The sequence below is a fragment of the Phoenix dactylifera genome, chromosome 2, assembly GCF_051530095.1.
Source record: "Phoenix dactylifera cultivar Ajwa chromosome 2, Ajwa_hap1_PhDact_Kaust_v1.1, whole genome shotgun sequence".
NCBI classification, from domain to species: Eukaryota; Viridiplantae; Streptophyta; class Magnoliopsida; order Arecales; family Arecaceae; genus Phoenix; species Phoenix dactylifera.
Window position 1 is genome coordinate 46,816,208 of NC_143191.1, and position 27,411 is coordinate 46,843,618.

The window sequence follows — 27,411 nt, forward strand, 5'->3', positions numbered from 1 at the left end:
AAATTCGGAATGAAGCATATGAGAATGCTCGAATTTATAAGAACAAAATGAAAGTATTTCATGATAGAAATATTATGAGAAAAACATTTGAGCCTTCCCAGAAAGTTCTATTGTATAATTCAAGACTTCATTTATTTCCAGGAAAATTGAGATCTAGGTGGACTGGCCCGTTTATAGTTAAAACTATTTATCCGTATGGAACCGTTGAGATAGAGAATCCAAACACCGGTAATATTTTTAAAGTAAATGGCCAACATTTGAAGTTATTTTTGGACAACTTTACCCCAGAAGTTGAATCGACCAATCTGGGAGATCCTGTTTATCAGGATTGATCTCTATATCTGCTAGAGATCATCTGTTTGTACATAATTTTTCTTTCTTTCATATGACAATTGGAGAGCAACAACAGTATGCAGTCATTCTATCAGGTAAATTCTAACCTTCGGCCTTATTATTCTTCATACAAATATATTTAATGCATTCATGTTGCAACATTGGGGACAATGTTGAATTTAAGTTGGGGGGAGAAATTACTGTATTTTTCTATATATCATACCAATTGTCATATATATATATATATATATATATATATATATTTTAAAAAAAATCTCTATTAAAAAAAAATAATAAAAAAAATTTTCTATTTAAACATATATTTTGTTGCATTTAATTACCACTATATTTTTTTTCAAAGAAATAAACATATGCAGCTATTAAGGCAAGGAGCATATTATGACTTATTAGAGACCTATTATTAGATCCCCACACAAGTATTCAATGACAATAGGAAAGCCTCAGAAGTTCACTTGTGTTACCTATTTGTTTGTTGACCTTATTCGCAAGAGAAGTACGAGTGTCCTTGTCTTAAAGTTCATGATTTGGTTTTCACATAAAGATAAAGTTTGAAATTCCCGGCTAGATCACCTGGGTGCCTTATGTTCTGACCTTGGTTGACCTATAGTCACAATACAGTCACGTTACATATGTATATATATATATATAAAAAAATAAATAAAAAAAAAGAGAGAGAAATAATACTGTTTGTCTTCACTGAGTAACCGGGCCTCTTGCCTACAAAGCAGTGAGTGTTCGCGTAAAAAGGTGAAAATGACTGAAATAAGTGACTAGTCTGGCCTCGTGGCGTAGTCTGGTTCGAGTAATTAAGTCCGAGGGGTGTTTCACCTAATGCCTTGAGCCAACTAGATCAAGAGTCATTGACCCAAAGCTCGTTACATGGACCTTACTAGAGCCTAATGGAGTTGGACTGTTGAAGTCACTATGTGAAAAAAAAATAATATATATAAAAATAAAAAAATAAAAAATAAAAATAAATTAAACATGAGTAAGTTAGTTAAACTTAAACCAAGTGACATGTGGATGACTGGTTTGACTCCATTGTTTTAGAACTCTGTGTACTTGGGATGTCTAGTTAGGATTGACAGCTTCATTTTTATATGCGAACTATTTTGGATAAATAACATGTGATATTCGGAAAATTTTGTGGATCGGGAGCTAACAAATGGTAGTTAACACTTGTGAATTTGAGTAGTGCACCTAGAACTCAAAGGGTACTCAATTGTGGTGGAGGTATAGGTATTCTGAGATGTCACATTTACATTTGCCTTAAGGGTTGCTATGTTTTAAAGTATCTTATAACTTAAAAACGATGTTTGTGGGTAACATCACTACAAACCTTCACGAGACAACACTCGTCCACTAGGGTAACCTAGGGGTTTAACGGCTTGTTGCACATGCTAAGTGCAATCGTAATGCTCTACGAAAGTGAGTATTTATTTTAATTCATGCATATTGATATATATTTAAATAATACTTTTGCACTCTCATTCTATCATTTTCACACTAAATTGCTAGAGACTAGCAATAAGCTAGTTGGAGGGTGTGATGAGAGTACAAAAGTGAAATCTTCATATTATCTTAATTAGTATTATAGTGTCATTTTTATTAATAAAATTAATTAATTAATGTTTTATTTGTGTTTGAGTGAAATTAATCCAAGAGACCCAGTAACTCTGATTTGAGCCCAATGCCTGGCAGCCCAAGCTCAATAAATTTTCCAAACATCTACAGCATGGGGGCTTTGAAATTTTCCAATTTTCCAACCAATCGTGGACCTCCAAGCATCATGGCATCTCATTCAAGGGACCTAAATCAAACCCAAGGGAGCTAAGCTAAACCAGCTCTTCAATTCCAAACGGCATCTCATCAGCATTCTTCCGTTTTCCCCTGTTCTTCCCAGCTCATTCAAACGGTGGAGCGTGCGACGGAAAGGGAGGAGGCCAGCAGCCAAGGGAGGAGAAGAGCCCCAAGCCGAGTCTTCTTAACTTCCCAACGTCAACATGTGGAGCTTCCCAGCATCTTCCAACCGTCCGTGGCTCCCAACGGCAGCGAGGGAAATCCAAAAGCCAAACCGGCTTTCATCCGTGAAACAACTCCCCAAGCTCTTTTGGATTACAAGCAACAGAGAGCCGTTCCCAGCAAATTAATTCCATCCACGAGGAGTCTTCCCATATTCGCAACTCCCTCCACCCCGCATCTCAGCTGCGTTTCATCCGGCCTCTTCAACATGCTATAAGAAGGCAGCCGAGCAAGCAAAGAAGGAGGCGACGGGAGAAGAAGAGGAGGATCTATTGGCATTATTCCCAGCCGGACGGAACAAACCAGCAAAGAAGGAAGAGGCCTTCCATTTTTTGGGATCATCCGGAGGAGGAGGGAGAAGGACACGGAGCAAAGGGGAGCCAACATTCATACCTTTTCCAGCGGAGCGAGAGAGGAGAAGAGGCCACGGAAAGAAAACAGGGTGCCCTGTTTCTGAACCAAACAAAGAAAAAAAAAGGGGATTTATGTTTTATTTTATTTATTCTATGCTAATCCCTTTTATAAAATTGCTTGCATCTCATATGGATAGCTAAATCTCTTTTAGCTAAGGCTAGGAAAAAGCCTAGCATTTTCTTCATGTATTTCCTTTAAATCATCAATTGAATTTTAATGTTTTAGATTTGATTTATGGTGCAGTAGATTTGATAGAAATTATTTCAAACTTATATATTTTCTTTGATTTGTTATTTCCCCCGGGTATAACAGATGCTTAGAAATCCCTGTAGTTTAAAATAGAATTACTGTAATGCTGCCCATAAAACTAAATCTAGTTTATTATGATTAATAGATGATTTTAAGGAAAGCATGATTAAGTGCTAGGCTGAATCCTTATGCCTTAGTTATCCCAAGCTGAATATAAATTAGCCTTTAGTTTTTTTGTTCATAGTCAAATCCCTGTGGATACGATCTCGGACTCACCGAGAATATTACTTCGCTACACCCTATACTTGGGGTATCCTACTTTTAAGTTTTGTTTTAAAACGAAGAGCAAGATTAAAAGCGTAGCAGCCATAGGCTTAGAGGTCATATTTTTGCAAGCTATTATTACTTGAGTCGGCTCATAGAGACTGCAAACTCTTTTGAGGCAGGCTTCAGAAAGTTGTTTGTGTATAAGTCAGCTTCTAGACCCTTGCCCCAAAGCTCGACCATTTTTGGAGTTCGTGAAGTCTTGGAGTTTGGCTTATTGGATCTTTATTCTTTAGGTCTGCTCTAAGAGCTGTTGTTGTGCAAGGTTAGCTCATCTTTGCCTTAGTCCAATGGACAACCAAAGCCATTATCGAGTGAGGTCAGTCTCTAGAATCCATTAGAAGGTTGGTCTTCAGGAGTTGTTAGAAGGTCGGTATCTAGAAGCCGCTATGGGTCGGTCTCAAAAAGCCCCTTAGGAGGTCCATCTCCAAAAGCGGTTATAGGTCGGTCTCAAGGAGCTGTTATAGATTGGTCTCTAAAAACTGTTACAGATTGTTCTCAAGGAGCCATTAGAAGGCCGATCTTTAGGAGTTGTTGTAGGATGGTCTTAAGAAGGCATTAGGAGGTCGGTCTCAAGGAGCCATTAGAAAGTCTAGATGAGGAGCCTTTAGAAAGTCTAGATAGATCTAGATTTTTTTTGCATGGCCAAAGCTGCCTTTATGCCCCGATGGATCTAGGGCTTGATTTTGGAGGAGCTGTGGGTTATCAAAGCTAGGTCTCACATATTTTAAACCATTCACAAGTGGTTAGTTTAATGAATATTCAATTTACACATGGCATATGTGTGCATACCTATTTGAGGCCCATGAGGTATATTGTAGCCTGGTCTAATTGCGATCATCTTGCTGCCTCCTCTTAGGTTTCAAACTGAGTCATTGAGAAATAAGCAAAGAGATATCAAATATACCCATAATTGCAAGTACATGATGGTGAACCGAGGAAATAGATGCATAAAACCAATTGTAGAGGTAGAATTAGGGTAAATAGAGGCCAAAAATGGAAAGATTACACTTGAAAATGTCAGGAACCGGTTGAAATGGTCCAAAATCTCTTCAAAAATGGGTGAATAGTGCGGTCAAAGGAATTAGACTAATTCAGACCAATCTAGGCAATGTACCAAGCTAGTCAACCTAAGATGCTGATGCAACACCTACGCTGATGTGGCAGCTAATATAATAGATAAGGCTGGATGATGACTGTCAATGATGATCTAGTTGATGATGTAGACTAAGCTGTTTTGATGCTAACATGAAAGATGATGTGTTTGCTAACTTGGCAAAATGATGTGGCATTATTCCATGCTATTGCTCATATGGCAGCTTGCATGGTTGATGATATGACTTGATGACGTTGTGATGATATGTCGAGCTATTTTTACCCAAATGGATTAGGTTTGAGTCCACGGGTCTAATCCGGATTAGATTTGGATTCGAACCCAGGGCAGCTTAAGTTACATAGATCGGATCAAGATCCATGGGTCGCATTTTTCTTTTGGATCCACTGGAGCTGAGTCCAATCTACTCTCTCTCTCCTTCCTCGCGAGGGCTTGGATCTAAGGCTATCCGCGGTGATGGCAAAGAGGGAGAAATTGATGAAGATGTCACATTGGTGAGGAGGGAGAAATCGACGAAGATGTTGCCATTAGCCAATTCAATGGCTTGGACGGTGAGAAGTGGTGCTCAAGGAGAAGGCAATGCTTGGGGACAGTCGTGGAAGAGAAATCAGCCACGGAGGAATCCTTTCGATTGGCCTTGCTCGCTCGGCCACCGTCGTGATGATAAGACCTCTTGATGGAGAGGAACGGATGGCGGCACATAATCTCTTACCAGGGAGGGATGGTGGCGCATGATCTCTTAACGGAGAGGGATGGCGATGCAACGGCAATGTCAGTGATAGTCTCCCTATTGTGGCGATCGCACGCTCAACCTTGGTGATAGTGGCAAGGTGTTGGTTAAGGACGATGCGATGACAATAAAGGGGCTTGTCAGAATAGAGACACCATGAGAGATGTTGCAGAAGAGGAGTTGGTTGTAGATTGGGTTTTGAAGTACCGAGGAGCATTGCAATCAGGCTGGCATGGTCGTGCATCCTGTGCACAAGATGCTCACTCACAGGCAGCATGGAGGGCAACCCACAAGGTAGGAGCTTGCATCACAATCTTTCAGGGCGTGCATACCATGCAGAGAGAAGGTGACGCTCGAGGATGGCCGTGAATGAGATGTCAACCACAAAGATGCTTGTGGATGCCCTTATGATGAGATTGTTGCTAAAGATGCTTAGATCTAGTAAAAGAAGATGATTAGTCGTAGGCTAATCTATTGGCAGCAAAACCTAGGTCGATGATGGTGAAGACTTGGAGAGCACCAGCCAACCTACACACAAAGAAAGAATAAGAACAATGGAGGTCATCGGAGCTAATTAGGCCGGGGGGGGGGGGCTCCGTTGCTTAAGTTACACAGGGCTTTAGAAAAGAGGAGAAAAGATAAAAGAGAAGAGTAATGTATAATAATTTGAGATGAATATCTAGTACCCTGAGCCCTTTTTTTTTATAGATGAAGAGTCCTTGTCCCACTAGGGTTGGACTATAGAGTTTTGAATCAAATAGAGAACTATTACTTAGCCTTCTTTATCTAGATTAGTCTAGAAATTTGAGTCCAACTAAAACTAATTTCCTTCTCTGCCACATGTCAACTTGTGATGGACATGCATGATTTTGGCCAGGTCAAGAGATGAATGAAAATTGAACAAGATGCCTACATTCTGCTTTATCCATGCATAAATTTATACATACTACTTCAAGTTTATATGCATCCACCAAAAAGGTACTTAATTAACCCATAATGTCCTGGGCAAATTCGATGATGGGCTTGAGGCCTCCCATTTTATTCTTTGAGTTCAGCATCTGGGATATCTGCGCTTGCTGGTGTCCAAAACCCTGATATTCCTCACCCCATTGCCGACCGTTCCCTCTCCCAAAATCGGAAGGTTTCAACTACCTGCCAATGTGCCGGAATTCGCTGCACAATCCATGGAACTGGCCATATAAGATGGCTTTGAGAAGTCTCAAGCTGCATTAGGACATGGTATGGTTGTCGAAATCGATAAAATTATCGCCGATTTGTGATGGCCTCTAGATGCGACTTATACAAGACATGTCCATACAGTTCAAAGAAACATCTATAATTCAAATTATACCTTCAACAGGCAACTCACTCACTAGATTTGAAAAACCAAGTTTTAATTCCAACAAGAATTGTGAATCGGGTCTTATTACACTGGTCACACCTCTTTATTTAACAACAAGAGATTTTGGATTTGAGCAAGGATGGTATAACCCAAGTTTTTTTTTTGTTTTGACTTAGGTAGTTATAGATACAGGTGAATCTCCCTACATTTCTCTCAAAAAAAAAATGCTATAATGGTTTCAAAATAGGATTGTTATTGTTGGAGTGCAAAGCCTCCATAACCCTAATTGCTGGAAATTGTTAAATTGAGGTATGTGATAGATTTTTGGTGGCTATCAGATCCTTATTAATCACCACAAAAAAAGGCTTACCTTTTATTGCGTGTCATGATGTGATTTCATAAGTCAATACAAGAAGCTTCAGTTTTGAACTCTGAACTCTTCTTGAGAAAGGTGATGAACATGTTTCTCTTCTAAGATGTCCAGGGATTTATGGGGTACTCTTTCTGCTGTTATAGCGCCCAAGTTCGCCCTTGTTTCATGGGTGCCCCCATCCCTTGGTCATCTCAAGATGAACTTTGATGGTAGTCGGTCGGTGGATGGTGTTTCTAGAAGTGTGGAATTTATGATCAGAGACTCTTTGGGCACGTTGATAGCAACTGGTGGCCATCGCATGCCAGGGCTCACCATTGTTGGGGCAGAGCTGCGGGCTGCTTGAGAGGATTTATCGTATGCACGGAGGGTTCTCGGCGCCGAGCAGGTGCATCTAAGGGGGACTCTTCTGTGGTGATCGATTGGATCTGGGGTGTGGACAGGTACGGTGACAGTCACCCTCTCATCCTAGAGATCCGGAGATTGGTTCAGGAGATGGGTGATTTTCAGGCATCACATGTGTACTGGAAGATGAACATAGCAGCTGATTGGGTCGCCTCCTACGTCGCCCGGCACTCCGGAGAGCTCATTTGGACATCTGTAGCTGACACTCCCATTCCTTTCCACTTTTTATTTTCTTTTGATTTGGTTGGATGTACTCACGTTAGAGCTATATGAATTGCCGTTTTCATATATATATATATATATATATATATATATATATATATATATATATATATATAAAGAAAGAAAGAAGAAGAAAAAGAAGAAGGAGGAGAAGAAAAAGAAGAAGAAGAAGAAGAAGAAGAAGAAGAAGAAGAAAGAAAGAAGGAGGAGGAGGAGGAGGAGAAGAAGAGGGAAGGAAGTCAGAAGACCGGTGGTGCGAGGAGTTGGAGAATCTCTGCAGTTAAAAGGGAAGCTGATCTCGAGTGCAGCGCTCTTGAGCAACTTGTGGTGGCCTTTGTTTTTTTTTGGTTTTTGGTGTGTTGGCGTGAATCTCGAGATTGAATGACATCTATTAACTTACTGGCAATTTATTAGATGCATTTTTTAACTTGCATGGAAAGAGAGAGTTTTTTTTTTCTAGAGAAAAGAGAGAGTTTAACACGCAAGAGATGTCACTGTCGGCCGCACATGGTCTAGTGAATTTCGCCGTTAACAACAAAAAGTGGAACACGGTAGAACGCATGGTGGTGAATTTTCCACCAAGAGTTTTGGAGAATAAAAAAATATTTTTTAACTCTCCAAAAGTATTTTTAAATAAAATAAAAATATTTTATAAGAAAATGGAAAAACTATTTTAACTTTATTAGAAAACTAAGATAGCTTTTTGGGTGGAGATGGAGCTTCCTGAAAAAGTACTTCTAGGCCTCGTCAGAAAGCTGTTTTGAATTATAATTTTTTTTTTCTTTTTATACCAATATACTCATGATAAAAGTGCCAAATACATAACATTTTAGAAAGATAGTTACCAAATGGCAAATAGATTTTTATAAAAACTCTACTTCAAAAAGCTCTACTGCCAACAGCTCTGCCAAACGGGACTTAAATGAAACTCGCATATCCGGTGGGATGCACTTGGTACAATTTTTTCTATTTTTAATAATATAATAAATTATAATAAATAATAAAAATTACAGTCTAATTTTTTATATATTAAAAAATAATTTTTAATAATTATTAAAAATTTTAATTACTAATACTAGCATCATTAATATTGGAGTCCATATACTCTAGTCATTAATGCTGCCATCATAAATACCAGCGAAGTATGATTTTTTTCTCTATTTTTTATTTTTTAAAATTTAATATAATAGTACAATAAAGTATAATAAGTAAAAGGCTTTTGTAGCCAAATTTATATCGCCTATTAAGCAATGAATTTTGTTATGGTTCAAATTTGGCCCGAGGGTGACCATGTCGGAGGAGTCGAGGGAGCCACCGGAATATTGAGAAAGAGGGCGAGCCACCTCTCGCACGATGGCATACCTGCACAAAGCCTCACTAGTGTTCCGGTGAGGGCCCTCCGATGCTCAAGTTTGAGTAGATCTCAGATAGATCAAAAGTTTCCTAGGTGTTACCTGAGGGGGCTATTTATAGTCCCTATAGAGGTGCCCAGGCGGTGGAGCTATGGCCCGTCCTCATCACGAGAGGAGGTGGCTTCCAGACGGCGCGTAGCTGGAGCTTGCTTGAGGTGCACGGTGCAGTCCGTTTTGGTAAACGGTAAGGCATTGACAGTTGTAGCAGGGTATGGCTGGAGCAGCATTGCGTTGTCCTTGACTGTTGTTGGCCAGTAAACAAGGCATGGCGCGGAGGCGTCGCAGTGTACGACCACGTAGGCTAGCATAGGCAGGCTCGTGGATGCAGCCGTAGGTGAGGCCGAGCTTGGTGAGGTTACATCATGTGTTCGACGAGAGCGGCTTGGCGGGTGCTAAGATCGGCCTAGCATCCCTAATTCCGAGGTGTGCTCTGTGAAGCCCCCTGAGCTCGAGGGTCGGGACGCATTGTTGGATAAGGCACCCCGAGCTTTGTCGGGGTGCGTCGGCAAATATAGGGGCGCCCCGAGCTTGGCCAGGGCGCGTTGTCTATGTAGAGTGCTGGAGCAGCTTAGCGGAGAGCGATGTATTATCTGCTTTGGGGGAGCACACACGTGCTTAACATCATGCGCGGCTCGCGTACGACAATTTTTTCCTCACGGCTTTGTCCTTCTTAAAAGGGCCTGTTGCTATGAGCATCGGAGAAGGTTGGCGCAGGTTGTGGCAGCGGAGAGACCCGTCTAAGGTCGGCTGAGCCCTCAACAAAATTCGAGCTCGGATTGACTCTTAGCGGGGCCGAGGCCCGGCTCAACTGATGTTGGGGTTTATTTGGCTAAAATTGGGTGGCCCTATTGTAATGAGCAGGACGATCCATTTTGCTCCCCATCATTTGTGAGGATGATAGTGTTATTTTGATGATTAACAAGCAATTATCTAGAGCATGCTATAAGTTAAATTGATACTTCATTTATAAGTTCATTACTCTCAGTATATTTGTTTAATTGAAAATGGATAAATGGCCTTGTTCATTTGGATGAATCTAACCTTGAGAATGCAGCAAAGTGTGGTTTGAGTCGACCCATAGGTTGATTGGGTCGACCCCGGCACATCAAGAAGTCATCTAGCACACTCCTGCAAAAATGGCACAAATGAACAGTGAGTTGGGTCGACCCAAGGTAAGCATGAGTCGACCCAACCTCCAAAGAACCTCAAAACACAACAGAAGAATGCTCTCTGGATTTACTGAGAGGGTCGACCCACACAGTGGTTGAGTCGACCCAATCTTGAGTCGACCCAAACCCTGAGAGGGTCGACCCAAAGGCAAGACAGAAAGACAGACAGAAAATGGTTCTCTGGAATTACTGAGAGGGTCGACCCAAGAAGAAGTTGAGTCGACCCAAGTGAACTTTGAGTCGACCCAAAGAATGGTTGGGTCGACCCATGGGAAGGAAGGCTGAAATTGAGGTTTCTGTGGTTTCTGAGAGGGTCGACCCAAGGAATGTTTGAGTCGACCCAAGTGAAGGTTGGGTCGACCCAAGGACAGGTTGAGCCGACCCAAACACGGGCTGAACATAACGGCTAGTTGTGCAGAAATGCTTTTTGGACTCCCAACGGCTATAAACGGCTAGTTTCTTCAATCCAACGGTCAGAAAGGACTATTTGGAGGTTGGAGAAGTATTTAAGAGGGAGTATTCATCAGAGGAAGCAAGCTTTTGGAAAAATACATCAAGTGCATTCAAGAGAGAACCCTAGCAAGGCAAGCTTCATCCAAGTGCTTCATTCAAGAGTCAAAAGAAAGGGGTTGAGCAGATTCAAAGAGTCATCAAGAGCTCCATCCTCCCTTGAAGAGTGAAGCATCCTTGACAAAGAAGAGCAAAGCGACTTCAAAGCGATAAATACTTTCTAACTCTTCTTTGTAGTTCATATTGTTTCATATGCTCATTTAGGAGTTTGAATCTTTTCTTTTTGTTTGTCAAACACTTTGTAAAGGTTCGTTGGTGAGCCCGCAAAACCAACAAAGGTTTTTGGTGAACCCGGAAAACCAAGTGTATAGGTTCGTTGGTGAGCCCGCAAAACCAACAAAGGTTTTTGGTGAATCCGAAAAACCAAGTGTATAGGTTCGTTGGTGAGCCCGTAAAACCAACAAAGGTTTTTGGATTGTGAGCCCGGAAAACAATCCAACTGTAATCCGCGGGATTATAGTGAATTCCCAAGGGGACGCTTGGGGAGTGGACGTAGGTGCTAAGGAGAGCACCGAACCACTATATATTGTTGTGTTTGTGTTGTGCTTGTGCTTACGTTTATTCTTGCATCATCTTCTATCTTTGCACTAGTTTAAATCATTCAAATAGTTTAAGGAAGCATCTACCGCACTTAATTAAGAAAACGTTTAAAGCACCAAAATTTAGAAGAAACCAATTCACCCCCCCCCCTCTTGGCTTGTCACCTTGGGCAACAAGTGGTATCAGAGCAAGGTGCTCTAATAGTACTCATTGATCTCACAATCAAGAGTTAAAGATCATGACAACCCAAGTGGGATGTTCTATGAGTGAGGGACAATTAATTGATAGACCTCCACTATTTGATGGTATAAACTACAAATATTGGAAAGCACGCATGCGCATTTTCATTCAAGCACATGACTACGATTTATGGAGTATCATAGTCAATGGGCTACACACAAACACTAATCATGATAAAGAAAGGGCTCAGCAAAATGCAAAAGCCATGAATATTCTATATTGTGCATTGGATGATAGTGAACTTAATAGCATATCTTTTTGCATAACTGCTAAGGAAATATGGAATATGCTTGAAGTTAAATATGAATGCACTAACGTTTCTAGTGAATTTGAAACTAGTTCCGAAGAAGAAGAGCATCAAACTGAAACTGAAAATCTATGCTTTGGAGCACATGAAGATGAGGTATGTACTCGAACACAAAGTGATTTCTCATTCAAAAATCAAGTACATACTGAAGCTCAATCTGATTTTACATTCGATGAACTTCATGATGCTTTTTCTGATTTGTATTTAGAACATAAGAAACTTATTTGTAGGAACAAGAACTTGAAGAATGAAAATCAAATTCTAATAGATAAAAAACTAAAACTAAATAATAAAATTGAAATCTTAATTAAAGAAAATAAAGAACTAAATCAGAGAAATCAACTTCTCACTGAAAGCCATGATAAACTTAAGAAAAACAATGAATTGCTTTCAGAAGATAAGGAAAAATTAACTAAAGAAGTTGATAATTTGAAACCTACTGTTGAAAGATTCACTCCCAGCTCTGAAAAACTGAATTTAATGATAGAAAACTCAAGAGCTGTATATGACAAAGCTGGATTGGGATATCAACCTTGGTACACTCAAAAATCTTTCGTGAATACATTTCTTAAATCCTCCACTATTCATCCTAAAATGATTTTTCACAAATCTGGTGAAACTAATAAACAAAAACAGAAAACTGAAAATTCATTATCTATTTTTGCTAAATCTATGTTGTTTAAATTTAGCAAGAGTATGCAGAAGTATATTACTTGTACTCTTAAAACCTGCAAACTAATAGACAAAATGGTAATTAAGAGAATATGGGTTCCAAAAGGAACAATTATAGCTAACCTGCAAGGACCCAAAAGAGCTTGGGTTTCTAAGTTGAAAACATGATCATTGTTAGCAAATGTGTCTAGCTACCCAAGATTCCAAGTTATCTGGACAATGGGTTCTCTAGACACGTGTTAAAGAATAGAACTTAAAATATAATTAAGAAGAGTGACCAAAATGGAAGAAATAATGAAATTAGTAATCCTTGCATCCTCTCATATTGAAATTGTAGCTAGTATTAATCATTTCTGTGATATAGGTGATACTTTTGGTATGAAATGAAAATATATCCAAATCACTCCATCTTCCTATATTATGCTTCAGTTATTGATGGATAATTTGCTTAATCAATACTCTTAGAATAACTCTTTGAATTATCTATATGCTTGATTGAGAGTTCTTATCCATGGCATTATCCTTTATTGATCATAAACATAAGAATGTCTACTTGGTATATTTTTTTTAAATATATGTATTAAGAATACCAAGATTAAAGAGTCTAGTTTTGGCATATAAAATCAACTCATACTAGTATGGACTTAATCTCAAAAGACCTTGTCATTGGTTCACTTAGATTAATTTTTGCAAGGTCAAAGTTTGCTATGTATGTCATCTAGAAAAATAAACTAGAATCATTTCTAAATTTGAAAACATTGTTTCCACCTTTTAGCCGTTGGAAATTCTCCATAAGAACTTATTTGGATCTCTAGGATTGTGAACCTAGGAGATAAGCTCTTTAATTTTGTAATTATGGATAATTTCTCAAAGCTAATGTTGGTTTTATTCTTGGTACTTAAATTGAAATATTTTCTGCTTTGGCACAAACTTACAAAAGGTTTCAAATGAAAAAGGTTTGCAAACTGTGAAAATTCATGGCACAGCTTTGAAAACCAATTTGTTGATAAGTTTTGTACAGAAAATGGTATTGAATACAATTGTGCTTGCACCAAGAACACTATTGCATATAGGGGTTATAAAAATATAAAAATAGAACCTTTGTTGTGTAAGGACAATGCTTTGTGATTGCAGTTGATTAATACTATCATCACAGCTTGTCATATTATAAGGTTTCTATTAAATCTATTTTTAAAGAAAACCCCATGTGAACTCATGAAAAACAGAAAATCAAATGTTGCATACCTTCATGTTTTTCAGTTATACATATTATGTTCTCAAGAATGAAATATATGCCAAATCTGATAAAACAAGTATTTCTTTGGATATTACTCTTTAAGCAATGCATATAGAATATTCAATGAAAAGATACTAGTTGTAGAAAGATCAATTTATATTATTCTTATTAAAACTAGATCTTTTATTGAGAATATAGTTTATCACTTTGATTCTATGTAAAAATCTGAATTTTGATAGAAACAATTGTTTAAGATAATTTGATTAAAACTCAACTTGTATATCTTATTGATAATTATTTTAAGCAAATAGAATCTAAGCTAAATTAATTCTGAAAATAAAAAAAAATTTGATTTGACCTTGATGAATCCTTCTATTGCCTCACATGCTTGTCCTTGAACCATTTTACTTAATGAAGTTATCTCTTTAGTTCAAGTGACTTGTGCTTGCTTATATTTAGACAATCTCTTGAGTAAAGTGACTTAATATTCAATTATTGTCATATCTTATGTTGAGTCATCTAGCTAAGAAATATATTGTATGAATGTTTTGTATCTTGAAGAAACTAATGACTTTCCTTCAAGAAAGAAAAAGATTTTATTAATGATACAGGATTTATGAGCAAGAAATTTCAACTTGAAGGACACCTCGATGAAAGATACAATAAACATTCCCTTGCAAACAAAAAAAAAAGAGAGATTTTCTTCAGCCAAGGGTATAAAGAATCTAAAAGGTATTTGGTTGAAGAATGCTAAATGCACTGGTAATCTAAACTCTTCTCTTGTAAGTTAGTTGAGCAAAATCAATAGTTTGAAATTATATGGTAGCATGATTAAACCTTTAATTGCTGATCATCTTGATATCATGCTTCATTCTCATGCTAGTGATGATTGTTTCATGGTGTGATTAAATTGAAGTTTATTTTTTTTATATAATGCATAACCATGAAATACACAAGCTTATGCCTCAAACCTCTAATTCAAAATAACTTGTGATAAGCTATGAATCATTGGGCATAATGAAAATGCTGTTTGCATGGTATATATTTATATGCAGCATATTAGATTAATTTTTTATTCTGCTCTTTCATGTAATTACTTGAAATAATAAAAAGAAAGAGAGATAAAGAAAAGAAAATGAACAATTATTCAAGGGAATACTCTAATCTTTAGGAAAAGCAAAACAAGCATAATATATTTGGCACATTTGTGAGACTAATATGAACATTCCTTTTGGAAGAGATAAAATCCGTAATTAATTACATAAAAAGTTTGAAGTGAACATTTTAACCCTTCTATATTGCTCATCATAGGGATGGTGCTAATGGGGAGGCTAGTGGTAGTACCCGGCACTATTTGACCCAACTATTCGGTGTAGGGCATATTAGGGACGGCACAAGAGGGAGGCTAGTGGTAGTACCTCGTGCCCCTTCCAACTCCACCGGATAGGGAGCAAATAGAGTATAGAGCATAGAAAAGTAAAATCAAAAGAAATGAAGATTAGAATATTCACTGAGTGGTTAAAGGAAGAAATTCAAACATGAGGAAATGAATGACAAGATAAATGAAAGTATATAAAAAGCTTGTGAAAAGCCAAATGAAGTTTCGATCACTTGAAAACACACCTTAAGGATAAAAGCTTAAATTTAATTTAAAAATGCTTCTATCGTTGCGTTTTTGTAACTTTCATTATATACTTCAATGATTGCATCATTTTGGGGAATAACTCAATATGATTTCTAGATGAAATCTACGGTTTAAGAAAAATAGAATTACTTTGGATACCTTGGTTGGTTGCTCCGATACGCATATGAAACATATCATTTTTTATCTTATAAGTGTACTGAAATTGGTCTAAATGATGTGTTTTTCAATGATCTTGATTGCAAATAAATGGTTCTAAACATATGATATTATTTTGATATTAAAAAGATTTATGGTGCTTCATATATACATTGCTGAAAAACTATGACTAAGAAATTAATTTTTTTTTCCTCTCCTACATTATTAAAGACTTCTATCAAAATATATATGTATATATATATTATTAAAAGAGTGAATGATCTTAAGTTTAGAAATATTTCAGCTCACTCAAATGATTCTTAAAAGAAAGAAAATGTAAATGCTTTTGAAAGAATTTGAGCTTCAAATGAATTATTTTCTGATTAATATTTCAGTATATTTTCTCAAAGATTAAGAGGAAGCATAACTTGTTCTTAAAAGATTAAAAAAGAGTGATTGCTATAAATTTTGAATAATTCTAGATCACTCTACATTCTTGATATCATAAAGTTTCAGTTTTATTCACGTTTATCATTAAAATCTGAAATTCAACAAAAGATAAGAATAATTAAAGAAGAATGCATCTTTTAAGGGGGAGCTTTAGATATTCAGTATCTTATCCTAAAGTTACTTTAATTTGATGCATACCTTGAATTTTATGGATTGATTTTGATGAACCTCCTTATATTGCAAGACTTGCTTTAATTATATAATAAGTTTATACCTTGAGATGAGTTCTATAAAGGTTGTCTTATCTCAAACCTTGAGTCTTATGAAAATAAAATATATTTTCGAGATTGACAATTTTATTGAACAAATTCTAAAACTCTCAAATGGAATGATTAATTAAGGGGGAGAAAGAAAATTTCAGAGGGAGAGATCATATAGAACTTAATCGTATAAATTCGCATCTAAAGATGAGACAAAGAATACTAAATGTAAAGTGGTATTAAACTTTGTGCTTCATTGAATATCTTTTGAAAGTTGGATTTCCATCTGTATTCATCGGTAAATCATTTATTTCTGAAAATTTAATTGAAAAGAATTCCATCTGTCTTAGTTTTGAAAATTTATCTTGGAATCTACTTATGAGTTCTTATTGGCTTGCACTTTGGTGTTTCAATCCTGAGCCAATTCATTTTAATTGATTTTGATGCTATGATCTTTAAAGGAGTAAAAGAAAGTTTTTAAGAGAACTCTAAAAGAACTTTCAAAGCCTTGAATTTTATATCCTACATTGCATAAATTCATATTTTGGTATCTATGCTCCAATACTTTTATATCATGAAAGAACTTTGAAGTCATTAAGAATTAAGGATTCAACATAATCTTATGTTTTTCGAGTATATAAGTTTTGATCTTTATTTGCTCTTATACTATACTCTAAAAATTAATTAGATTGCTCTCATCTTGTTATATACTTAATATATATATATATATATATATAAAGATGTTGAGTTTTCATTCGTGCCTTCTTTGAATATTATTCTTGATACTCCTTGAAATAACTTGAAAAAGATTCCATCTACACTTGATTTGAAAAATATCTTTGGAATCTACATTTAGAGATCACTTCTGGCTTACATCCTTAATATCTCATTCCTAAAGCCAAACACATAGAAATAAGATATCATTTTATTAGGGATCATGTGCAAAATGGAAACATATGTATTGAGCATATATGTACTGAAAAACAATTAGCCGACATATTCACAAAATCCTTGAGTGAAGATAGATTCTGCACGCTAAGGAGAGAATTGGGTATATGTGATCCTTTTTATTGAAGAAATATAAAAGGGAGCCAGTAGTCTCATGATACATTCCTCCAATTTCTAAAAATTCATGAAACATGAGTCAAACTTGTTATCTATAGATTCCTTACTCATGTATCATTGTCCCAGAAAGAATTTATAAGGATTGGAAGCCAGAAAAATTTTTAGAAGCAAAAAGGAAGAGAAAAGAAAAATACTGCACTTGGGTCAACCCAACCCAGAATAGGGTCGACCCAACGTTGAGTCGACCCAAGAAGTTTCTTGAGTCGACCCAACGTCGGGATCCCACTGTTAAAAGGGGGACCCGTGAGCTATCTAGGGTACTGTTTGCCCTTGTCCTCTTCTGAAAACCCTATTCCCCACTCTCAAATCTTCTCCAATCATCTCCACACAGTAGATTACTTCAAGATCTTGGAGAAATGGGACCCAAGAGAGTCGTAGCCAAGCAATCCGGGAGAGTCTCATGATCTTGTTTAGAGCCTAGGATATGTATCTAGTTCTCATATGTATTTTGTGTTTATCATGCATCTTTAAACTTTGATTAAGGAACATTGTATCTGCTTTGATCAATGAAGTTTGAAGTTTATCATTTATTGCATTTTTTCCCATGTATCTTTTTGATGATAACAAAAAGGGGGAGAAGTAATGAAAGAGTACTTTAGGAGAAGCAAAGATCATCTTGGGGGAGAAGTAAAGAAAGAGTATCTTAGGAGAAGTAAAGGGAGAAGTAAAGATATCTTTAGAGTAAATAGAGTAACAAAAAGGGGGAGAAGTAAAGAAAGAGTAATAAGAGGAGAAGTAAAGAAAGAAAGAGAAATAATTTGTAAAACAAATTGAAAATCATATAGGAAAGCATATACATCCAAGGGGGAGCAATTTGCAACAATGAAAATGATCAACTCAAAAATTTATATCAAAATTCAGAATTTGGCACGCACCTCTCGCACCCCGATACATAGCCTGAAACTCATATTATCTCAAATTTTTGAAGTTTCATCGCTAATGAATTATAAATGAAAGGGGGAGCAATTCAAAGAGTCAAATTGGCAACATTTAAATGATATAGGGGGAGATTTCACAAGTATATATGAAAAGCTGAAATTCAGCAGTTTAATCCCTTTTATAAACTGATTTTAAAGACAAGTATCAATAGGCTTATACTCTTTATTTTGTAATCATCAAAAAGGGGGAGATTGAGGATGATAGTGTTATTTTGATGATTAACAAGCAATTATCTAGAGCATGCTATAAGTTAAATTGATACTTCATTTATAAGTTCATTACTCTCAGTATATTTGTTTAATTGAAAATGGATAAATGGCCTTATTCATTTGGATGAATCTAACCTTGAGAATGCAGCAAAGTGTGGTTTGAGTCGACCCATAGGTTGATTGGGTCGACCCCGGCACATCAAGAAGTCATCTGGCACACTCCTGCAAAAATGGCACAAATGAACAGTGAGTTGGGTCGACCCAAGGTAAGTGTAATAACCCCAAAATATTTTTTTTATATAAAAAGGGATAGAATAGTCCTTTTCAATTAATATAAGGGGTAAAATAGGAAAGAATCAAAAGATAATGGCATAGTTGTAGATGCATTGAAGTGGTAAGGGTAAAATTGGAAGGAATCAAAAGTTAATGGCATAACGGTAGATATGTTGAAGTGTTAGGGGCAAAATGGAAATTTAATAATATTAAACAAAGGGTGAATAGTGTTTTGATGTGATTTAATTGGGGGGTTTGCTGTGGCTTTTGGATGGAAACCGAGAGAGAGTCACAGGGGAGTCTCAGACGGACAGAGAGGAAGAAAAAGAAGGAGAGGAAAGGAAAGGAAGAAAGGAAGAGGAAAGGAAAGGAAGAAAGGAAGAGGAAGGAGATCCCGGTTGCATTTCTAGCTGAAGGGAAAAACGTAGATCTCCTTCCCCTCTACGCAAGGACCTCGATTTCCAAAAAGAAAAAGGTAAATATCCATCCCTATCTAGTCTTTTGATGACATTAGGCTATACAAAGGGTGGATATAGTCTAGAGGGGTCGGATAAGGGTTGTAGAGGTGGTTAAAAGAAGAAGAATCGGATTTTGACAAATTTTTCCGGCACTACGGAAAAACTGTGTCGAAGTCCCAACTTCGGCGAATTATTTAGGGGGTCAAACGGCCTCCGATGATGATGCATGTTATCTCTTTGGAATCCTCTATGAGTGTAGAATGTTAGGTAAAAATTTCATCAAATTTGGAGTCCTGAAAGTGGATCAAAACCGGGATGAAGTAACCCACTGTCAGTTCGGGTTACTGTTTATCCGGGTGGAAAATAGGGGATTTCATGCTATAATAGAGTATTAAGCCTAGATCAAGCTAAAAGGGACCTTGTACTCATGCAAAGGAGTCCCTAATACACATAAATGGTGAGTTAATTAATTAAAAAGGAAAAAAAGAAAGAAAAGAAAAGATTTAGGGAACAGGGGAGTTGAATCAATTAAAGTTCCCTATGTTATAATTGGCACGTAGATTATAGCCCTTGATACAAGACTAAATGTATTGTAAATGCATGTCACAGTTGGGCAAGAAGCTAGGAAACAAGAGGAAGAAGTTCTCCACTGCCTGCTGTAGATTTTTGGAGGCGTATCAGGGCTGTGCCGGATTGACAGGTGAGTGGGAGTTATGTACTTTGCACTATGAGCATCCTTAATTCATTTTCATGAATGTCGCCAAGTGTGAATTGATTCCACTTGAGCATATTGATTGATATTGTAGTAGATTCCTCTATAATCTTGATTCTCCATGCTTGATTATTCTGTACATGCATTTGAGGGAACATTGAGAGGAATTACGAGGGGTTGATAAGTAATCAAATTGATTCCGAATTGTGAAATGATTTCTTTTGTAAATTGATTTCATTTCCTCTATTTTAAAGACTTGTGAGTCGTAGCTTGATTATACTCTTTTATGAGTAATTAAATTGGTTCCAAATTGTGAAATAACTTCTTTTGTAAATTGATTTCATTTCCTCCATTTCAAAGATTTGTAGAGCCTTCTTAGTGGTATATTGAGTTGTATTGCACTTCCTTGACCCTCACTCCTAACCCTGATGTTAGTTTATGATTGGGTCATGATCGAGTGAGTGGTAGTCTTGATCATACTCCTTTTTAGTAGAGTATTGAGAGGGTGCATTATGGCATTTATGCATGGCTTGGCAGTATCTGCAGGACACCTATAGTCGATGGGGTTGAACATCGGCCTTTGTGCACATAGTAGCCTTCTGGGTGGGCGGAGCCCAGTCCCTTCCTAGGGGGGGACACGGCCCTAGGCGTAGGATCGGCCGGTCCTACGACTTATATTCTGCTTGCCGCCGGGCATAGTAAGACCCCGCGAGGTGCAGTATGGCTTTCCGCGGATGTAGAATTCCCGCGAGGTGCCGTTTAGTATGTAGATGTGAGATGGATTTCTGTTCTGGATACTGGCCAGCATTTACATGATCAGTGTGGTATCTTATCCTGCATATGCATGTGACAGTGGGGAGTTGTTGCTGGTTCGCCTGGGGCGTAAAACCCACCTCCCGATAGCTGTCTAGCATTTACATTATCGATATGGTGTCTTATCCTGCATATGCATGTGACAGTGGGGAGTTGTTGCTGGTTCGCCTGGGGCGTAAAACCCACCTTCCGACAGTTGTCTAGTGATGATTTACATATTGGTGTGGTGTCATATTCGATATATGCATATGGCAGTAGGGAGTTGTTGCTGGTTCGCCTGGGGCGTAAAACCCACCTCCCGATAGCTGTCTAGTGATGATTTCAGCATATTGACACCTGATTTGTATGTTCCAGCATTATGATCTGTTGAGCATATTCATGAGTAGCATATATGTTTACTTGATTATTCCATATATGCTTCAGATGAGTTGATATTGATTGTGGTGATATTGATGATTTACTCCATATTCTCTATGTTGAGATCATGTTCATCTTGTTATTGATCTTGAGATTTCATCTCGAGCCATGATTATATTCTGTCTCATGTGCATAGTACTCTCTACTCCACTCACTGAGTATTTATATACTCACTCCTCAGTTTGGTGTTTTTGATTGCAGGGCAGGTATTGTATAGAGAGGAGCAGGATTAGTGGTTGCCTGCTAGCTGTGCCGCTCCATAGTATAGTATAATGTAGATAGAGGTTTATACCTTTTGGTGTATTATAAACCTTCTATTGTATATAGTGCATAGTTACAGTCATAGATCCTGTTGTGGATATGGGTTTGACCATGGATGGATTAGGAAGCAGGTATATATATATGTGTGCAGATGAGTTATATGCCTGAGATGATGTATTGCTATATATTGTCCAGGTTTATTATGTGACAGATTATGTGATTGCTGCTCTGACAGGTAGTGTGTTGTATGTATTGAGATAATCCTGACAGGTCACTATAGGAAAAGTGATCATTTTGTGCATGCATCATGCCAAATTTTTCAAGATTTATTGATGATTGATAGGTAGTAGGGTTCTACGCGGTGGCTGGTGGCCTTATGCCTACCCGCACCCTAGGACCGTCGCGGCGGCCCGCCGGGAACGGGGCGGGGGTCGTGACAAAGCTTGGTATCAGAGCAAAGGTTAAGAAGAGTCCTGTCAGAGCAATAGGATGAGTCAGGATTAAGTATAGGATTATACTATGGAGCATAGGATTTTTCTGTATGTTATTTTATGAGTCATTTACAACTCAGTAAAATATATCATGACTCAGTGTGTAACGACCATCCTCTCTTTTTGACTTTTTTAGAGAGATATAAAGAATACCTCCAAGGAGAGGACCTGCTCGTCCTGGAAAGAGGATGGAGCCAGATATAGCATTGGATGCGGGTTCCGCACATGTCGAGCCCAAAGAAAAAAAAAATCTCCTCCTGCTGATAGATGGAGGGTTGATGATCAGGGGGAGGTTGGAAATAGAGATGCATTGATGGAATAGTTACTGACGGAGAATCAGGCTCTGAGGGAGCAGATTGCTCGGGGGAAATCTCCTGCCCCGTCAGTAGTATCCATCTCACCTCCTGTACCTGTGCCAAGAAGTTTGGCCAGGCGGGCTCTAGATGATGAGGGGATTACTGTACAGGAATTTCTTAGGCTCAGAACCCCGGAGTTTAAGGGGGAAGAAGGTGAAGATCCTCAGAGATTTCTGGAGGAGACTGAAAAGATGATACGGAGACTGCCCTGTTCTGATGCAAGAGCTATAGAACTTGTAGGGCTTACAATGAAGGAAGATGCCTGGGACTGGTACCAGAGGCACGTGGAGGACAGATTGTACAGTAGGAATCCTCCAACCTGGGAAGAGTTCAGGCAAGCAGTGATGGATGAGTTTTTGTCTCCGGCTGAGAGGCAGAATCGGGCTCTTCAGTTTGAGAGGCTGAAGCAGATGCCCGGAATGAGCGTATCTGAGTACGCTCGTGAGTTCACTAGATTGGGGAAGTATGCTCCTTACATCATCCCCACTGAAGCTGCCAGGATAGAAAGATTCAGGCGAGGTCTGATTTTCCCGCTTTATAATGCAGTACTGGCAGTAGAGGTCCCCACCTTATCTAGGCTGATTGATAAAGCAAAACAGTGGGAGACCAGAAACAAAGAGGAAAGAGCTGAAAGAGAACAGAGGAAAATGAGTATGGGGAAAGGGCAAAGCAGTAGACATAGATCTGAGGGAGTAGATCTCTCGGAGGGCCTGACGGAGCAGTCTGTACGCTCAGCTCCACCTGCCCCACGTAAGAGGAAATGGAGGGAAAGAGGTCAATCACAAGATACTTTTCTACCATCAGTACCTCGTCCTCCAGTCACTATGGCCAGAACTGAATCTAGGTTCCAATCATGGCCAGTATGTGGCATATGTGGGAAGCAGCACCCTGGCAGATGCAGAATGGGTCAGGGAGTGTGCTACAGATGTGGACAGCCGGGTCATTTTGTCAGAGAATGCCCGCAGGGTGCCGCCCAGCAGTTTGTGCCTTTGGCATCCTATCCTTTTGTGCAGATGGACAGGCCTAGTAGTAGGGAGCCTGTAGGCAGAGGTAGAGGTCAAGCACAAACATCACAGCAGAGTGCTGGACCATCTCAACTGTCAGCTCCAGTAGGCAGAGGGCAAGGAAGGGTGTTCACGGTAAATCCACAGGAGGCACAGACATCGAATGCAGCTATGACAGGTAATTTACTCTTTTAAATTCGAGGACGAATTTTATATAAGGGGGGGAGGATGTAATAACCCCAAAATATTTTTTTTATATAAAAAGGGATAGAATAGTCCTTTTCAATTAATATAAGGGGTAAAATAGGAAAGAATCAAAAGATAATGGCATAGTTGTAGATGCATTGAAGTGGTAAGGGTAAAATTGGAAGGAATCAAAAGTTAATGGCATAACGGTAGATATGTTGAAGTGTTAGGGGCAAAATGGGAATTTAATAATATTAAACAAAGGGTGAATAGTGTTTTGATGTGATTTAATTGGGGGGTTTGCTGTGGCTTTTGGATGGAAACCGAGAGAGAGTCACAGGGGAGTCTCAGACGGACAGAGAGGAAGAAAAAGAAGGAGAGGAAAGGAAAGGAAGAAAGGAAGAGGAAAGGAAAGGAAGAAAGGAAGAGGAAGGAGATCCCGGTTGCATTTCTAGCTGAAGGGAAAAACGTAGATCTCCTTCCCCTCTACGCAAGGACCTCGATTTCCAAAAAGAAAAAGGTAAATATCCATCCCTATCTAGTCTTTTGATGACATTAGGCTATACAAAGGGTGGATATAGTCTAGAGGGGTCGGATAAGGGTTGTAGAGGTGGTTAAAAGAAGAAGAATCGGATTTTGACAAATTTTTCCGGCACTACGGAAAAACTGTGTCGAAGTCCCAACTTCGGCGAATTATTTAGGGGGTCAAACGGCCTCCGATGATGATGCATGTTATCTCTTTGGAATCCTCTATGAGTGTAGAATGTTAGGTAAAAATTTCATCAAATTTGGAGTCCTGAAAGTGGATCAAAACCGGGATGAAGTAACCCACTGTCAGTTCGGGTTACTGTTCATCCGGGTGGAAAATAGGGGATTTCATGCTATAATAGAGTATTAAGCCTAGATCAAGCTAAAAGGGACCTTGTACTCATGCAAAGGAGTCCCTAATACACATAAATGGTGAGTTAATTAATTAAAAAGGAAAAAAAGAAAGAAAAGAAAAGATTTAGGGAACAGGGGAGTTGAATCAATTAAAGTTCCCTATGTTATAATTGGCACGTAGATTATAGCCCTTGATACAAGACTAAATGTATTGTAAATGCATGTCACAGTTGGGCAAGAAGCTAGGGAACAAGAGGAAGAAGTTCTCCACTGCCTGCTGTAGATTTTTGGAGGCGTATCAGGGCTGTGCCGGATTGACAGGTGAGTGGGAGTTATGTACTTTGCACTATGAGCATCCTTAATTCATTTTCATGAATGTCGCCAAGTGTGAATTGATTCCACTTGAGCATATTGATTGATATTGTAGTAGATTCCTCTATAATCTTGATTCTCCATGCTTGATTATTCTGTACATGCATTTGAGGGAACATTGAGAGGAATTACGAGGGGTTGATAAGTAATCAAATTGATTCCGAATTGTGAAATGATTTCTTTTGTAAATTGATTTCATTTCCTCTATTTTAAAGACTTGTGAGTCGTAGCTTGATTATACTCTTTTATGAGTAATTAAATTGGTTCCAAATTGTGAAATAACTTCTTTTGTAAATTGATTTCATTTCCTCCATTTCAAAGATTTGTAGAGCCTTCTTAGTGGTATATTGAGTTGTATTGCACTTCCTTGACCCTCACTCCTAACCCTGATGTTAGTTTATGATTGGGTCATGATCGAGTGAGTGGTAGTCTTGATCATACTCCTTTTTAGTAGAGTATTGAGAGGGTGCATTATGGCATTTATGCATGGCTTGGCAGTATCTGCAGGACACCTATAGTCGATGGGGTTGAACATCGGCCTTTGTGCACATAGTAGCCTTCTGGGTGGGCGGAGCCCAGTCCCTTCCTAGGGGGGGACACGGCCCTAGGCGTAGGATCGGCCGGTCCTACGACTTATATTCTGCTTGCCGCCGGGCATAGTAAGACCCCGCGAGGTGCAGTATGGCTTTCCGCGGATGTAGAATTCCCGCGAGGTGCCGTTTAGTATGTAGATGTGAGATGGATTTCTGTTCTGGATACTGGCCAGCATTTACATGATCAGTGTGGTATCTTATCCTGCATATGCATGTGACAGTGGGGAGTTGTTGCTGGTTCGCCTGGGGCGTAAAACCCACCTCCCGATAGCTGTCTAGCATTTACATTATCGATATGGTGTCTTATCCTGCATATGCATGTGACAGTGGGGAGTTGTTGCTGGTTCGCCTGGGGCGTAAAACCCACCTCCCGACAGTTGTCTAGTGATGATTTACATATTGGTGTGGTGTCATATTCGATATATGCATATGGCAGTAGGGAGTTGTTGCTGGTTCGCCTGGGGCGTAAAACCCACCTCCCGATAGCTGTCTAGTGATGATTTCAGCATATTGACACCTGATTTGTATGTTCCAGCATTATGATCTGTTGAGCATATTCATGAGTAGCATATATGTTTACTTGATTATTCCATATATGCTTCAGATGAGTTGATATTGATTGTGGTGATATTGATGATTTACTCCATATTCTCTATGTTGAGATCATGTTCATCTTGTTATTGATCTTGAGATTTCATCTCGAGCCATGATTATATTCTGTCTCATGTGCATAGTACTCTCTACTCCACTCACTGAGTATTTATATACTCACTCCTCAGTTTGGTGTTTTTGATTGCAGGGCAGGTATTGTATAGAGAGGAGCAGGATTAGTGGTTGCCTGCTAGCTGTGCCGCTCCATAGTATAGTATAATGTAGATAGAGGTTTATACCTTTTGGTGTATTATAAACCTTCTATTGTATATAGTGCATAGTTACAGTCATAGATCCTGTTGTGGATATGGGTTTGACCATGGATGGATTAGGAAGCAGGTATATATATATGTGTGCAGATGAGTTATATGCCTGAGATGATGTATTGCTATATATTGTCCAAGTTTATTATGTGACAGATTATGTGATTGCTGCTCTGACAGGTAGTGTGTTGTATGTATTGAGATAATCCTGACAGGTCACTATAGGAAAAGTGATCATTTTGTGCATGCATCATGCCAAATTTTTCAAGATTTATTGATGATTGATAGGTAGTAGGGTTCTACGCGGTGGCTGGTGGCCTTATGCCTACCCGCACCCTAGGACCGTCGCGGCGGCCCGCCGGGAATGGGGCGGGGGTCGTGACAGTAAGCATGAGTCGACCCGACCTCCAAAGAACCTCAAAACACAACAGAAGAATGCTCTCTGGATTTACTGAGAGGGTCGACCCACACAGTGGTTGAGTCGACCCAATCTTGAGTCGACCCAAACCCTGAGAGGGTCGACCAAAGGCAAGACAGAAAGACAGACAGAAAATGGTTCTCTGGAATTACTGAGAGGGTCGACCCAAGAAGAAGTTGAGTCGACCCAAGTGAACTTTGAGTCGACCCAAAGAATGGTTGGGTCGACCCATGGAAAGGAAGGCTGAAATTGAGGTTTCTGTGGTTTCTGAGAGGGTCGACCCAAGGAATGTTTGAGTCGACCCAAGTGAAGGTTGGGTCGACCCAAGGACAGGTTGAGCCGACCCAAACACGGGCTGAACATAACGTCTAGTTGTGCAGAAATGCTTTTTGGACTCCCAACGGCTATAAACGGCTAGTTTCTTCAATCCAACGGTCAGAAAGGACTATTTGGAGGTTGGAGAAGTATTTAAGAGGGAGTATTCATCAGAGGAAGCAAGCTTTTGGAAAAATACATCAAGTGCATTCAAGAGAGAACCCTAGCAAGGCAAGCTTCATCCAAGTGCTTCATTCAAGAGTCAAAAGAAAGGGGTTGAGCAGATTCAAAGAGTCATCAAGAGCTCCATCCTCCCTTGAAGAGTGAAGCATCCTTGACAAAGAAGAGCAAAGCGACTTCAAAGCGATAAATACTTTCTAACTCTTCTTTGTAGTTCATATTGTTTCATATGCTCATTTAGGAGTTTGAATCTTTTCTTTTTGTTTGTCAAACACTTTGTAAAGGTTCGTTGGTGAGCCCGCAAAACCAA

General features: G+C 38.7%; 1 protein-coding gene across 1 annotated transcript; it reads left to right on the top strand.

Annotated features, from left to right (window-relative positions):
* Positions 1 to 18,725: 18,725 nt before the first annotated feature.
* LOC149768365 (uncharacterized) lies at positions 18,726 to 26,217 on the top strand. The gene is made up of 2 exons (XM_089929102.1): positions 18,726 to 23,947; positions 24,540 to 26,217. The coding sequence occupies exon 1, from the start codon at positions 22,429 to 22,431 to the stop codon at positions 23,434 to 23,436; it is 1,008 nt and encodes a 335-aa protein (XP_089785228.1). The 5' UTR covers positions 18,726 to 22,428; the 3' UTR covers positions 23,437 to 23,947; positions 24,540 to 26,217.
* The last annotated feature ends 1,194 nt before the right edge of the window (positions 26,218 to 27,411 follow it).